The sequence below is a fragment of the Gobius niger genome (genome assembly GCF_951799975.1).
Source record: "Gobius niger genome assembly, chromosome: 2".
NCBI classification, from domain to species: Eukaryota; Metazoa; Chordata; class Actinopteri; order Gobiiformes; family Gobiidae; genus Gobius; species Gobius niger.
In genome coordinates this window covers 35,345,189-35,361,859 of record NC_136853.1, presented here as the reverse complement: position 1 = coordinate 35,361,859, position 16,671 = coordinate 35,345,189, and the positions used below count along the sequence as shown (strand labels likewise).

Here is a 16,671-nt window from a genome sequence, read left to right as displayed (position 1 = left end):
ACCATTTGATGAAGTTAAGAGTTCAATACAGTCACAGTTAATCTAAGTCAGCTTCTTGCCATAGAGGCTTTCGCACAATGTTTGGTTGTCAATTACCCGTCATGTGACACTGGAATATTTGGAAACTTGGTGAACTTGTAAAAAAAAGAAAAAAAGAAAAAATGCTCCCCTGTTTTGAGCAAAAGGGTAGAAATAGAAAAGTGAATAACTGAAAAACAATGGCACTCTCCCAATTTGTGTTACATGCGCATTCACCTCAGTGAGTTCAATCCATTACAAACCATTGTTTCTGCCCCCCCCGTGTCCCGCACCACAACAGCAGGCTGGCCCTAATCACTGCTGTCCATACCAAGTTAATGGACTCGTATTAAAAAGGCAGCCATCCCTTGCTCTCCGCTCCCTCTCCCTCTGTCTCTCTCTCTCCAAATTAATTATTGGTTGTATTGCTCGCACATCCCCTCTCCTGCAGTAGGTCATCCAGGTCTTGCATTAATTGTCGCAGCATATGGTCGCCAACAGATTTTAGCTGTGGGACTCGCACTTTAGCGGGGGCTATTTTTTCGCGCGCTCAGATGCAAGCCATATTGTGCGGCGCTGGCAGCTATTGTTCAGCGCATTAACTTCATAGAGCTAATTACTCCCCAATAATAACTTTACCTTGGAGTTTTTAGCGCGCCGCGTGCCAACCAACCTGTTTCGCACCCCATATGTTAATTAGCGGCCACATCTTCATTATGCCACAGCGGCGCTTTAAGTTCAAGCTGTGCCGCCTGGCGCGTGCTGAACGCAGCTCCAAACTGTGCCAATTATCCGACTCTTGCTCCTTCTCTGTCTCTCCTCGCTCCGTCTTCAGTTCTCCCTCTGTTCCTCGCGGTTTGTTTATGAGCTTTTCAGGGTGGACTGTTGACGCTTTCTGCCCGCGACGATCTCGAGAAAAGTTTCACATCATAAGTGGGAAGGGAGTCTTATTTGCATAGTGCTGTCAACCCAAAGCGTTTCAGTCAAAGGAAAAAGGGGATTTTCACTCACTCCGTATACCTGATGGTGTTCGCCACAGTTCCCCCCCCCGGGGTAGACGAACATCTGCGCCAACGAGCCCTCTGACCACCAACAACGAGTCACTCCAGTATTCTCCAGCGATCTCCCATTCAAGTACTTATCAGGCCCTGTCGATTGTGAGATCTGACAGGATAATGAATATAAATTCAATTATCAGTGGGGAAATACAAACAGCTCAAAACAAAATATATTTTTTTCTTTCCACTATGTTCAACAAATATTTCGAAGGGTTTCCACACAACTTTAATGGGAACAACCTTCCAATTCTTCAATCCTCTTTCCACCACCTCAAAGATGAAAAAAAAAAAAGTCAGATCTTCAGTTCTTCATTCACTATACACCCCAGTCTCTTTGTTTTGCATTTAATTAGTACTGATTAGAGCATTCTCCATCAGAGTTTTGTTTGTTACCGTTCGGCACAGGGAGAGCCAATTTGACAGATAAAACGCCTATCCCCTATTCTCCTCCTTACAGAAGAGCAAAGTAATGTTTTGTCTAAGTTTGTGAGGTTTTATGTTGTCTTTGAGCTTGTGTGAAAGAACACGTTATTCCCGTAGCGCCTGCTGTTTCAGATGTGCAGATCTGGTGATAAACTGAGGGAGCTCGAACTGACTTTGGCACTCATCTTTTCCGTTTTTCGTCATTTTTGCACATGAGCTGACTCGAAATTTCTTTATCCCTCTACGGTTTACACAGCAGCCTTGTGTCCATAATCTACTTTAATGTATTGCATTATTGAACATCTAATAAAAGGAATTAAGCCATTTTCTATTTGGTCAAAGAATGTAAATGAGGAGGAATGTACTCTAGGTTCCACTATCATATGATCCCCCTTGTCCTCCGCTTGGCTGCGACACTGCGAATGTCGGGCTGGCGTGTGGAAACGGGAGAAGTGCATCACAATATGAACAATCTGGTGCACATCATTTTATAAGCTAATAAAAAATAATGTACAAATTTTCTATCAATCAACAAATCATGACAGCTTTCAATAAACATGTCAGCTCTCGCACATTGCTCCGAGAGTTTTTCATGGAATCCTTTGGCACTTGTCCACCCCAAGGAGTTTAGTGGTGCTTCTGTGGCCCAGCCTAGCCAGGGGCGGACTGTTTCTAATCCAAGGCGAAATAAGGGTTAAGGGTGTTTGACCTCTTAGCCCCCACCTGAACCGCGTTTGGCATTACCCAAATCTAAAAGCTTCTTGAAAAAACAAGGATGAAAACACAGCAAAAGAGCGGAAAAAATCGTGCAGGAAAAGCAACAATAAGTAAGGGGTAAACAACGAGGAGCATTATACAGTTTTAATGCACGATAAAACTGTATAATGGCTGGTTCCGAGTTGCTTAATCCGCTTATACCATGATCCCACAAACTGAAACTGTTCACTGTGGCCAGTTTGCTTTTGTTGAAGTCCGGGGCAGGAGTTTTTTTTTTTAATGTTTTACACTGTTTTACCTGAAACTAGTTCCAGCTCAAATGTTTGTTGTTACTATGGAAACAGCTGCCCCGGCCACAATGAACAGTTTCAGTTTGTGGGACCATGGCATAAGCGAAACTAAACAACTCAGAACCGTGCATCATACAGTTTTGATGCACTTTGCGTTGTGGTGTTCTTGCCTCCCCGTCGTGCACCTTACTAAATGTTGCTTTTCCGGCACAATTTTGACTAAAAAGGGATTAAAAAGTGAGGAAAAAGCCACAAAAAAGCGACAAAAGAGTGTGAAGAAAGTGCTAAAAAAATGTGACCCAAAAAAAGCAACAAAAAGACTCAAATATAAACAACAAAACCCAAAGAAAACATGGCAAAAAAGAGATGAAAGACAGGAGAAAAAACGCTAAAAAATGTGGCAACAAAGGGGTGATCTTTCAAATGAGGCGTTACTATAGGCTGTAAACTCTCCAGTCAAGAAGCTTTTAGATTTGGGTAAAGCCGAACCGGACACATTTCTGTAAATGCAAGTGCAACAAACTCGCTGTAGGAAGAACATCTTAAAGACACTGTGATTGTGTGACATGCCTGTGGGTTAAATCAATGGGTTTCAAATCGAATGGTTGTCTTTTTTATGCAAAATTCACAATAAAATTAAAAAAAAAGTAGCCAAACTACATTCAACTTTTAAATAATAATAATACTACTGCTGTTCGTGTCCATGTATCTGAGCTCCTGTGCGTGTATTATGGAGGTCAGAGCAGCGTGTGTCAGTGAACAGCTGTTACACACATTTCTAAGTCAACTATAATAACAGGAACATATGGACAAAATGATTCTCATAAAGCATTCAGCCTGGCTCTCATTATTTCTCCAGTATGTATATTTCAGGGATTTGCACTTTTTTTTTTTTGTTTTTTTTAATAGTTTACCCCACTGAGGAGACTTAGATGTATGGGACAGCAGTTATAGTGGATTAATGTCTTCTGATTGTTATTTGTTCTGACCATAGGGGAATGGAATCGGTGTGCCCTGCATGGAAATTTCAGATTCTAGCAGCTTTGTTTTCTGTTGTGATTTATGAAAACATAGACACGCATCCAAAGTATGTATAGAACACCTGAACACTTAACAATGGCAAGACCTGACCTTTAACAACATTGAAGTATGTTTAGATTGATCATATCCGCTTAGATATCTGTGTATTCAAGCCGTAATGAAAAAGCTGACATGCCTATCAAAACAAATGACCTCAATCGATGCTTTTTTCCCCCTTCAACGGGCCCACCTATTGAGAAACCCCGATTGAAGAACGACAAAAACAAGCGTATAATTTGCCTGTGTCCTATGCCTGTTTTGTCCTCTCCTCTTGTCTCCCTGCTTATTTTCCCTACGGTACAATACAGTATTACAGCCAGCTCCTCTGCAGCATATGTCCAATTAGGCCTGAAAGGCAGAGCGCGACTGTTGTGTGTGTGATTCGTCCCGGCGGGGGTCCTGTCCGAGCCCACTCTCCTTCTGATGGCACCAATGCGGTTTATGGTTAACCAAAATGCTGAAGTAATTATTGTTTTTGGTGTTGGGGGGAAACACTTGAAGAGACTTCTATTCCCTGGTCGCGCTGATGGTTTGATTACAGTGCTGCTGCAGGCTGACTGTTGCATGCTGACACACGGGAGAGGAGCGAGAGGGGCCCACGTGTACCAATCTGCGGCGATACTATTAGGCACCAGCGCTGAAGATAAGATGCAAAAAAAAAAGAACACCTTTATTTATCCAAACAATGGGGAAATTGCGTTGTTGCAAAAGCCAGTTGGCGTTTTAGGACAGGTAGCAAAAATGTAAGCTAAATCTGTGAATGAGCATCCTTAAAACAAGGGAAAATAAGTGTGAAGATTTCTTTGGCTTGATTGAAAAAAAAATGCTGGATCAAACGTGGTTTCCAAAGGCAAGAGCCCGATTGGTGTTACTGTGCGTATGACATTAGCACAGTAATATCTATGTGGAATAGCCCCATTTAAAGGAGCTATAACTGACTCTTTTTTTTTTTTTTCTTTTAAAGTAAAATGATCTTTGCCCCCTAAAAGTATGTTGAAAAAGTAGTCATTTGTGAAAAAATCTGCCTGATGTTGGTGTTGTGTATGGTCAACCCAAACATGTGACAAATATAGTGGCGGCCGTGACGGTAAAAATACCAATTTCGTCACATTTTCACTACAAAGGTTCAAAATTAGATATAGTCCCTTTGAATAATTCGAGAAGAGGATGAACTTTTGGCAGAGCACCTTGTTTTATCTATGTCGTTTTAACCATTCCTATCTATGCTTTTACATGCACAGCTTATACCTTTCATGTTTCCGTATTGTTGGTAAAAAGTAGCGATAAGAGTGGCTGTTGTACAATTGTAAAACCCGTCCCATCCCAGCAATACTGTCCAGTGATTGGCTCAAACCAAATCAGTGCGAGATACAAGATTGAAGTCAATGCTTTTTTTTTATGTTGATGCAAAGCTGAACATGACAATAATAATAATATGTGTCTAATAGCAGTAGATAAACGGCAAGCATATTCCAATACAGTTTATATCCACTGTACTTTTGTATATAAGAAGAACCCTCTCATAATACGGCGGCAGCAGCAGCACTAAGAGGAAAAAAAAACACTCACCTGCATCTCGAGTATTCACCACTTGAAACACTAACGTTGGCGCTATATTACTTGATTGTAGCCGTGAAATCTTTATGATTGTCACAGCCATTTTCCTCCATTTCCACCATTCCTTTAGATCCATTTTCCACATCAAACAGCTTTCACCTGCCCATTATCCTATTCAGCTACTGCCCCTCATATGACAAAATAAGAGCCACCTATCAAGAGGTGAGCCACAAGGGTGCCGAGGGGGCGAAGTGCACTGCAAACAGTATAGGTTTAAAATACTGATGTTGAATAACACGTTTTATCAAGTATTTAATGAAGGCTTGATGGGGGATTGTTTTTTAATATGATGGCACTTTTGAAAATTGTTCGTGCCACAGACAATTTGTGGCCTCTTCAGGGGGAAACATGTGAACGTACCAAATGGGACCCTGCGACTTTTGTGCCTAAAATAAATGTCCACTTTCCACAAGGTACCTCCTCCTCCTCCTTCTTCTTTTTTTTTTTTCCTTATTCCTCTCGCCTCTCACAAACCGGTGACGTCCTCCCCGTTCCTCCCAGACTGTCAGTCAGTCAGTCCGTCACACGCAAATCTTTGTGTGTTGTTTTTGGCAGAACGCTGTTTAGTGCAACCATCTGTCTCTGTCTTCTCTCCTCTCTCTCCTCTTTTCCTCTCTCCTCTCTCCTCACTGCCAAAGCCACCCATCGGAGGAGCTTTTTTTTTTTTTTTCTCTGTCTCTCTCTCTCTCCCTGCGTCTCCTTTTTTAAAATCCTGGAAACCTTGTGAAGTCGTATGGCGTCATGCCGAAGTGCGCGAGTTTGTGTGCAGTTGTAAGTTGTGGGGATGCACTGGGAGGGGGACGCAAAGGGGGGAGGGGGGGACGGGGGGGAGGAGAAGAAGAGAGGAGAGAACAACATCTTCCAAATGAAAAGGCAGGCCAGCTGTTGTGAGAGTTTTGGTAAAGTGTCCACATGACGAGTTTTTAGTTCGGAATTGAGAAGTGACAGAGTGATTACAGTTGAGCTAATTGTGAGTGCGTGCATCCTCAAGCTGTTCTTTTTTTTTTTTTTTTGAGGTAAAAGGAAGGAGAAAAAAACGCCACACATGCTATCACAAACCAATATATCCACTCTAATATGAAATACATTTGAGCTTGTTTTTGAAATTAAGAACAGGTCTATGCATTTGACTGAGGAGTAGTGTGTTAAAATGTTTTAGATTTAATAGCTCCGCTAAACTTGCATATAATTATCACAAGAACAAGAATGAAAATAAGGAGAGTAATAAGTGAGTGAAGTGTCTTGCCCAAGGATACAATGACTACTGACAATGGCTCTAACCACTGAGCCACTGTCACTCCCCAGCTTACGGCACATGGCATCAGCTTCCATTGTCAGGGGGGATTGGGAAAGACAGACAGCTGCTCCATCTATCGGAGCGACAATGTTGTGCAGTCCCCAATATGCATTGGTTTGGCCAGATCATGAATCAATCCATCAACTCCTTATCGTAAAGTCACTTCCAAACCTTAATCCAACTCTTACCCTTTCATCCGTTGTGTTTGGTTCTGTACAGTGTCCAAAGACTGGACTCTATAGCAGCACACCTATGTTAATTGTTCTGTGGTGCATATGTTCGATCAGTCTTACTCATTGTTTCTCCTCACTCTGCCCCCCCTCACCCTCCCTGTCCCCTCGGTCCTCAGCAGGTCCAAGGCCAACTGCCTCCACTGATGATCCCGGTGTTCCCTCCAGACCAGAGGACCCTGGCAGCAGCAGCAGCTCAGCAGGGTTTTCTCATGCCCCCAGGATTCAACTACAAGCCAGGCTGCAGTAAGTGCCCTGCCTCCTGCATCAACTCACCGCGAATCAAAACACATTTTAAAAGGCCTTCCCATACATAAACTCTAAAGCTTTTTACGTGTGGAGGTCACTCCCTCGTGTCCACCTAGCCCCACAGACCACAGCGCAGTGCTCGGGACTCATTTCCACATCTTGAGCTTAATCATGGTCAGTTGTATCACAATAAACTGGGTAGTTTATTGTGATATCTGCAGTTAATGTGAGTAATCCGATTGAAAGGCCTTTTCTGCAAAACTTCAGTAAAGTAAGTATGAAGTGTTCAAGTTTGTATCAATGTAACCAGACAAGGTATTTGGCTGCAGTTCCCACAAGTCAGATTGTTTTCCAAAAGACAAACTTGCCCTCACATCAACATGTCTCCTAATAGAAAACACAGTCCAAATACACCCTTTTCCTGTTTACTCTCTCTCCCTCTCACTCTCTCACTCCTTCTCTCTGTCATCCATTTGGCTCCTATCTTTTGTCTTGTCTATTTTTTGATGTAAAAGCAACAAATGACTTCTTTTTTTTTCTTGGCCGTGATACTCCGGCTGTGTGGCAATGTGTTGTTTACCATGATAGAGAGAGATGAAGATGGACAGAGAGAGGAAAGAGGTGCTTTGCCAGGGGATGCTGGGAATAAATCCCCACCGGGGGGTATCAAATCCTGGGGGGAGGAAGGGGAGGGGAGTGACCTGCCCTTGATATTATCATGTGATACCGCCAGTAAATGCGTCCAATTCCATCCCACGCAAGTACCCATAGCTTTGTCATTTAAACTAAACACTCAAGTTTCAGATCCCACTAACCTAGCCCCTCCTCCCTCTCTTCTTCTTCACAGCTTCCCAAACAAGTTTGGTCCATTTTAATTAGTGCCATCTTTCACCCACGCCCACTATAGCCCACGTAACTACCCTTTCGAGTGGTGGGCATGTCTTTTCACTGCCTCAGCCAAAATACAGGACGAGAGAAAGAGCCACACTTTTCGCCAAGCTCGAGCCAAGCCCTTGAGAAAACTCCCCTGGCAACTTTCAAACTTGTTGATGTATTTTTTTTAGTGGCTCGAAATAGGACATGTGTAGCATTGTGCTGCGACATATTTTTTGGGGTAAGAGCTTTGAAGATATGAATAGACAGTCACCTCACAGTATGTAGCCTGTCGTCTTAAAAACACTTGTTGAGCAGTAACACTATTTTTCTCAGAGCACAACATGTGACAGTGAGACATGGTGGTTAAGGACTGTTTAATCCGACAAAAAGAGCTGGCATCGCTGCGGCATTATCTTGGCTTTAGAGAGAGGAAAGTAGCTGTGGAGAGAGAGACGTGTGAAGACAAATATATAAGAGGGAGATCAGGCTGTATTTGTGATGTATAAGATGTCAACAGAACTGTCACTTTGGAAAGTTTTGTGTAAGTTACACAACAGGAAGTAGAGAAGGAGTAAATGTAAACGAGTGTCATAACTTATACACAGCACGCATCTACAAATGGTTTTCATTCTTAGTGTTCACGCAGCAGTAGCAGTTCATGCATGTTTATTAGTCATCCATTCACAATTGTAGCAAAAAATGTGAATAAAATCTATTAAAATAAAGAAACCACATATAGAAGATAGTGGTTCAGATGATAAAGCTGGATGATTATAACCAGCTCTACGACACTTGACTCGCCGTGTCTGTGTGAAGGTAGTGACGATCGGACACTATTATCATTATGATCGTTATTACTATGTAAATGGGTTTGTCTTATATACCACTTAGCCCTCTTAAGACTTTTTTTATGTTTCAAATGAAAATCCACTGTGTCCTGGAGCCAAAAGCAACATGTTTGCGTTCCTCCGTCTACTCCCTTTTGTTAGCTCGACCCCCAGGAGCAGCGTAAATATCTCTGTTTGTCTGTGGAGTCTCTCTGAGAAAACACACAACCCTGGAATGATTCTTTAATCCGGGCGCTTCCTCTCCACTGCTGAAGAATGTCCCCGCTTCGAGTGGACAGAGATGGGATTGTATGTCGGAACCAGCATCTGGCTTGTGCCACGTCAGGACACACAGAGAGCAGGGAGAACATAGGCTGCTGCTGAGGGGGCAGAGGTCACGGGGCGACAACACTTTTCAGTTTTGCAAGCCTCGGGTTTGCTTTGGCGATGTGCCTGATAGAGCATGAACCAGGTAGAATCAAGTTTAAACTCCACTCATGTTGAAATGTCCTGTGTGATGTTCTTGTGGCCCAAATACAGATGAATCATAATCAAATATTGGAATAGAAATAACTATTTTAGCAATTAAATAATACAATAAAAGAGTTAAATAGAGCAAAATTTACTAGATTTTTTTTTTAAATTAGGGTGTGTAGTGGTTTGTACATTGTAAACTTCCTAAATATCTGTCTGTGTCTTATCCAATCAGAAAGCAGTTTACTCTATCAACAGTTTTATATGTTAAAAAGTTTGACAGAATACAATTTTAATGCACCATTCACAGCCTAGTGATTAATCGATTCATCGCAAAAAGAATCAACAGAATAATCGATTGCCAAAATAATAGCTAAATGCAGCCCTAGTCCGAATACAGTGGGAGGAAAAAGTATGTGAACCCTTTGGAATTTCTTACATTTCTGCCTAAATCGGTCATAAAATGTGGTGTGATCTTTGTTAAAATCACAAAGATGAGTAAACAGTGTCTGCTTAAACTAATACCACCCGAACATTTACATGTTGGTCATATTGTTATCGGCCATAACATGTAAACATTCACAGGAGGGTTCACATACTTTTTCCTCCCACTGTATATGCACTAGATCCAAATCCTAAACTGTGCTTTTATTATGCCAACTTTTTGTATTATGTTTTTTGAGACGATAGGCCATAAAAAGGCGTACGATAAATCAGCGGTTTTACATATTACGGCCTCCTTTTAACAAAGATTTATGTAAGAATCAAATGGTGAACTTCCTTCATTACTGTGCTCACAATGGAGTACAGTACATCACCGCCCTCCCCTCGACCTCTTCACCTGCCTCTATCTCTTCTCCTTCTGTTCTCTCTGACCTTTCTGTCTCACAGTAATTACACCGGCACCCATACCTGCACCTGGACACCCATAACCGACCACGTCCCCACCCCTCCTTCCTTCTATCACAATTCTTTCATCTCTACTTTATCATGGTGTATCAACTTTGAAAAATAGAAGATGGATTAGGGCAGTTTGTGTGGAACGTTGTGGACAAAATGGCTGGACAGAAAGGGCAGGATTGGTCAGTGGTGGCTCTTAATTACAGAGCGTTATCACAATCCCCTCACCTCGGCGCTCTTTGTCAGAGGGTATTAAGGAGGACACACACAATCAGGCTATTCATTAAAGCTCCGTGCACGGCTCACAAAGGACCCCGGCTTAAGCAGCTGCTCCACCTTCTCCCTCTCGTTCAGGTGTTAGGGGGCGAGAGAGGGGGTATGAGCCAGGAGTTGAGTTTTTTTTTTTTTTTTTTTTTTTGTCTTTTGTTGTACAACTTTGTTAAGTAATTCATCTTAAACGACAAGGCCTCGATCTGCTGCTAAACAACACATGGATTTGAATTTTCTGCGTATGCCATGGACGCACACTTTGACTGTGAAAAGTGCCTATTGTATGTGTTTCAAACAAATGATTCCTTTGTACAGTCCAGATGTCATCTAAATATATTATTTTGTATGTCTTAGGTGATCCTTACCCTCTGCAGTTAATCCCGACCACAATGGCTGCCGCTGCTGCCGCCACTCCAGGGCTCGGGCCACTACAGCTACAGGTAAAAGATTTTAAAGAAGAACTAAGTGACTTGTTTACCTTAATAAATCCTTTTCATAGTCCCTCTGGGGGTATTAGGCCTACAAGTGTTAATTGGATTATTCAGGGGTCTTTCATCTCTCCCTGGTGTCCAGAAAACCACCACTAATAGAATCACGAAGAAGAAGCTAAAAAGGCTAACGGGCAAAGCTAACAGGCTAACAGGCAAAGTTAACGGGCAAAGCTAACTGCTAAAGTAAAAAAATAAAATAATACGCAACATGCTACAACACCCGCAGTAGCGCTTATGGCCTCTAGGGGCATGAGTTACTTTATATCGAACAGAATTCTCCTCCATGCACCTTTGAAGGGAAACACAGCAGGGAAGTTTTGGTTTAGCACAGCTACGGTTGGTGTTGTTGGCTCTTGCTGCTCTGCAAAGGAGTGAGCCATGCTTTGGAGTGCACGGGCGATCGTTCGGCATCCGTGGTTCGTGGAGGACCGTGGTAGGAGTTTGAGGGAAAATGGAGGAGCTGTTTAAAAGACAGAAGAAAGAAAAAGGAAACTTCAAATGTTGTTTTTTTCTTTTTTTTCAATACAAAGTATCAATATAAAGAACCCTCATAAGGGTAACAACACTACGAAGAATATCTTTACAGACGGACTGACTAGAAATATTCAAACGTGCGTGAAAGACTTCAAAACACAACTCCAGGTATGAACACCATTGTAACACGGCACAAAGCTCTGAAATGTCAGTTTTACCCAACACTTCTTTCAATAAAAGGACGATTTGAAAATATCTACGGGGACGGATTAAATCTCAAGCACAATACTCGGAACTGTTCCTGTGCGGCAACCGCGTCTCACAGACTTCAAAAAAACATCTCCGAGTGTTGATCATTCATGACAGAAAATCCACTTGCCTTTCACTCGGCTGGCCCCAGTGGGAATTCATCTCTTAGACTCGACGATGTTTCACAGCACGCTGGCCACAAATAGAGTCGCAACTGTCAGAGCAGCCCAGAGTGCGGACGTTCGAGGTGATCCTATAAAACCAAATCTGTATCATCAGAAATCACAGAGAGATGACAAGTGGAAGGCTGACCCCGGGGCTAGTGCTTTGGACCGTGTTCAGGCCGGAGATCCTTCTGTAGAGCGCCTGCGAAAGACATTTTCAGAAACCACAATGTAGAGAAATACTTTATTTATTTATTAGTTTTAGTTTTTTTTTATTGATAGTTGTTATTGCAGATGTTGTCTACAAGTTGCCAGTGATGTTGTATTTCAAGAGAGGGGAGGAATTAGGGGATGGTCTTGATACTTTCACCAAATCTTTATTATTATGATATAGTTTCTGCAGTTCTGAGTCATGGACAAACCTTTATTGATCAGGGTGTGCAAAATAGACAGGAAATGAAAGCAGAAAACAATTAAATAGTGATTGTGAAACTGACACTGTGAACATTTAAAGACCTTGTTAATTTAAAAAATTGACCATGTGGAAAATGAAGCATAAGTTGGTGGCAGAACATATTTACAAGAAATTGACTTTGATCACAGAAGACACAAGACGAAAAGAAACTTTTGTGTACCTTTCTCCTGAAAATCAATAAGACAGAGGGGTTTCTTGGTTGCTGGGGTAAGATTGAAAGCAGTACTAAGTAACGTGTTTACCTTAATAAATCCTTTTACGTTTTTCCTGCGGGTGTAATACAAGTGTTAATAGGATGATTGGAGGGTCTTTTATCTCCCCCGGGTGTCTCTGGCCGGAAAACCACAATTGCTACTCGACTGCCACCGGGACAGAGCCACCAATACACACTAATGGAATCATAAAGAAGAAGCTAACAGGCTAACAGGCAAAGCTAACTTATTTCCCTTGTGTAATTGGATGAACAATATCCCTCTCTCCCTTTGGCTTCTCTGTCAGTATTTACTCTCATCGACAATTAATAAGTTAAAAAATCGCAACTTGCAACGCCACTTGCAGTTGCGCTTATGGCCTCTAGGGGCAAGAGTTACTTAGTACTGCAACAATAGACAATAGATTTAAAAACATGTTCAAGGAGATGCACATGGAGGAATATAAAAAATACAACCTGTATGTTGAAATTGGAAAAATTGTTTTGTTTTCTAAAATTGTTCAAATGAAAGCGTGCTACCAGTTTGTTGGATAAATGGGTCACCGCCATTTTGGTCATCAATTTTTCTGTAAATGTTACAATGGAGCATGGACAATAAGACAATGTCTTCATCGTGCTCCATTTTATCCATGTACTGTTCCTTTAAAGGGGCCAGAAGCAAATTGGCCATTTTATACTCATTACTGCCACCTCAGGTCTTACGTGTAACTGCACCTCTTATATTAAGCTCGTGCATGACGGCACAAACAACTTTTTGAGTGACAGTGCAGGATTTTACAGGCAGTTGTGGTGAGCAGGTCTGGGCTCATTCTACACATTAGGACATGGCTGGAACATGTAGGGGGAGGAAATTATTCAATTTTGACATTTGTAAACTCTGTATAGTCCCTTTAATGTATGACCCTGCAAAGAAAACTATGAACACAGATGAATGAATAAATAATAAATAAATAAATAAATAGAGGTATCTTATATACAATGACTAAAAAAACTTTAAAAAGTAAAACAATATGACAAGGCTGTTTTTTTTACTTTGACTAAACCTATAGATAAAACTTATTGTTTGTCTATTGATAAAATTATTTCTAGATTTACTACTTGTCAAAATCATGCTAATACTGTAAAACAAACAACACACTGTATGCTGTATTAGAAAAAACAACAACATTAGAGTAATAATACAATACAATTACTATTAAATTATTAAATTACTACAAAATAAAACAATAACATATATTTAATGAATTTATATAGGTAAACTGTTAACAAACAGAAAGAAAAAGAGAATGACTAAGGTATTGGGGAGCAACAGTTAGAACATTGTACTCTCAGTAGAACACTGGGTAAATGAACAAACCATTAGTAAACAGGAACATACTGTCACAAACGCACAACGCATCACCATCTGGCACAACAATCATGATCAAAACAGACAAACTTTTGGTGAATCTTTTACGGTTTACGACACACGGAAAATCCTGACTCGCGGGCCCATTGTGACCACCTCACTCCCCTGCGCTGTTACTGTAGTAGCTCAGGTACAGCACGTCTGCTCCTCTGCTCCGACGCGAGGCTGTAAATCTGAAGGACGAGCAGGGGCCGAGCCAAAAGCGTCCCGTAAGATGGACACTGAAGTACAACTGGAGGGGAGGGGGAAGTGACATCTGCTGCATCACTCAGGGTAATTTGCATGCCAGCGTATATTAAAGTAAAAATGACGTTTAATTAATATGCAATCATTTCAGGGTAGTCTTTTTGATTTTATACTTTAATCACAATACCACTGAAACCCACTTTAACCTCTTGCCTCCCGCCTGAACCAAGGGCATTTTCTCTAGTTCAGCTTTACCAAAATCTAAAAACTTCTGGACTGGAGAGCAACGGTGTAATGCCTCATTTTGAAAGCTAAGATCTACAAAACTGATCATAACTTTTTTGTCACGTCGTCACTGAGATTCTGTCACACTTTTTTGTCATATCTTTGACACTTTATTGTCGCTTTTCCTGCACATTTTGGTCGTCTTTTGTTTCTTTTTTTATTGCTTTTTGATCGCTGTTTTTCATTGCTTTTTTTGTCATATTTTTGTTGCTTTTCTGACACGTTTTTGTTGCTTTTTTGTTGCTTTTTTTTAATCATGTTTTCATATTTTTTTTCACTTTTTCACACACTATTTTGATGCTTTGTTTTTTAAGCCTTTAGATTTGGGTGAAGCCAAACTGGAGAAAATGTGCTCGGTTACGGGTGGGGGTTAAAGAGGTTAATTATTGTGCACCTCATGGAAGATTGGTATCATCTTTTATTTCATATTTTCTGTTTCTGCACATTCATATATAAACGTCTTTAATCCCAGCAGCTGATTTTATTTTCCAGTCCTGCCGTAGTTCAGAATACTTTTTGCCTATACCACAGTAGCGGACCTCACATACAGTTCACCCACCACGTGCGTTTAAGGACCCCTGGGATCTTCGTATTGGGTTAAGAGGTTGCACAGGCGTCCCTCTCAGCTGCCTGTCTGAAACACATTAACCTTATGTACGGCGCCGGGCCCTCCTGTGGCTCTCTGACACGCGCCATCGCGGAATGGGACATATGTATTGCGGAGACACACCTGCATGCATAGACTGTGCATGTTTATTGAAATGGAGAGAGGATTCAGAAGCACTTGGCACTCTCGCACATTGAATTATGGGAAATGTAGGTTAAAGGTGAGACCCGGTATATGTTAGTGCGTGTGCAGCTGTCAGTTGAACAGCGCGTTTATGTTTTATAGTGTTGAGGGGGAGCAGTGTAAATCAACTGTCCACAGTGATTCGGAAAAGAGATGACGGTCGACATCGTATATCATTTGAATATGTTTCTTCACATTAAAGTGATAGTCTGGAAGTCTAAATGTATTTAATAAAATGTATAAAATGTGCAAAATCGACCACCTGGTTGATGTAAAGTAAGTAATGATAATATATAATATGTTTTTTTTTTTTGTAAAGTCCCTCCTTCCTGGATCTCACCAGCCAATCAGAGTCTAGTATCCTCCCACGTTGACCAATGAGACAAGCTTCTCCTCTGAACCAGCCTGTCAGGTCCAATCAGGAGGGAGGCGGAGGGAGCTTGATCGTTTGCTTTTGAAATTATGTTCCTCACATCAAAATCCCCACTTTCCCACATACAAAGAGGGGTTAAAGAGGGGAGGAATTTGATTGCTTACTTTCAAATTTCACTATCTCTCCTCACTGCAAACTTACAGACTATCACTTTAATTTAATAAATCAAGGAGGAATCTGCTATGTTGAATTTTCTGCAAATAAATATTGCATTACATTCTAAAAACAAATCAAAAGGATCTATGTCACAATGAAACAGCAGTGAGCATAAGGTGCCTTGAGATGAAAAAGAAAGAAAGAAAGAAAGAAAGAAAAAAAGAAAGAAAGAATCGAGGCTTAAAGTAGCTGCTCAACAAATTCACCTCCGCTTTCTTTTTCTTCTTTGCGCTAACCACACACCCGCCTTTAACTTGTTAGAGACGCACTTCACAAACGTACATCTAATTGCAACAAATCAAGTTAGCGGATCACCCTGGTAATGTTGGACGCTATCCTTCACATACCCCAAAAATAGACCTAACTGTCCCATCTCTACTCACACACTTCGATATTTGAGACCCACGGGAGCTTAAGGACAACCGGCACAAAAACATCTCAGTATCAGATTTGTAGCTGACAATCCCACCAGAAAACATATGCAGAGCAGATTAAGGCTTTGTCAGAAAGAAAAGGGATTTGTGGATTTCACAACACAAGTGCAGATGTCTCAATGTGGCTGGATTTCCTCCGGGACCGTCCTGCGCCCACATTGGAGACGGAGACCTTAATTTAATTTGTTTATTGCATTTGTTTACACCGCAAGAGTATTTCCCTTTATTTCCCTTTTCTTTTAAGTTAGTGAAACCATTTTTTTCTTCTTACAGAAATGATGCGTTGAAATACTAGTTTAAAATACAATATTAAGACCAAACATGGAGATTGTATTAGCTTCCAGGGAACAATAATGTGTGGATGAGTAAGGCATTGATTCGTTAGATCTTATTACTCTCATGAACTTACATTTGATGAGCAGTCTTGTCCCTAATCCCAGTCGTGAAATGGTGTTATGACAGCTCAAAAGTGCGTGGCGGGGAATAAAGAGGTACGGCTTTACGTTAAGTGCAGGCCTCAGTGACATGAACTAATCTCTTTATGATTTTAACCCCGTTCTGCGAGCGACACTTCCTTCACTCACATCGT

At 41.3% G+C, this 16,671-nt stretch overlaps 1 protein-coding gene across 6 annotated transcripts in view; it reads left to right on the top strand.

Annotated features, from left to right (window-relative positions):
- The window catches only part of sox5 (SRY-box transcription factor 5), a 120,617-nt gene that overhangs the window by 77,361 nt on the left and 26,585 nt on the right, over positions 1-16,671 (top strand). For 5 of the 6 annotated variants that reach the window (XM_079582767.1, XM_079582769.1, XM_079582768.1 and 2 more), the window contains 2 exons: positions 6,850-6,976; positions 10,681-10,766. In XM_079582767.1, coding sequence (XP_079438893.1) covers positions 6,850-6,976; positions 10,681-10,766 — 213 coding nt within the window. The remainder of the gene's footprint in view (positions 1-6,849; positions 6,977-10,680; positions 10,767-16,671) is intronic. The other variant, XM_079582766.1, reaches the window with a different exon arrangement.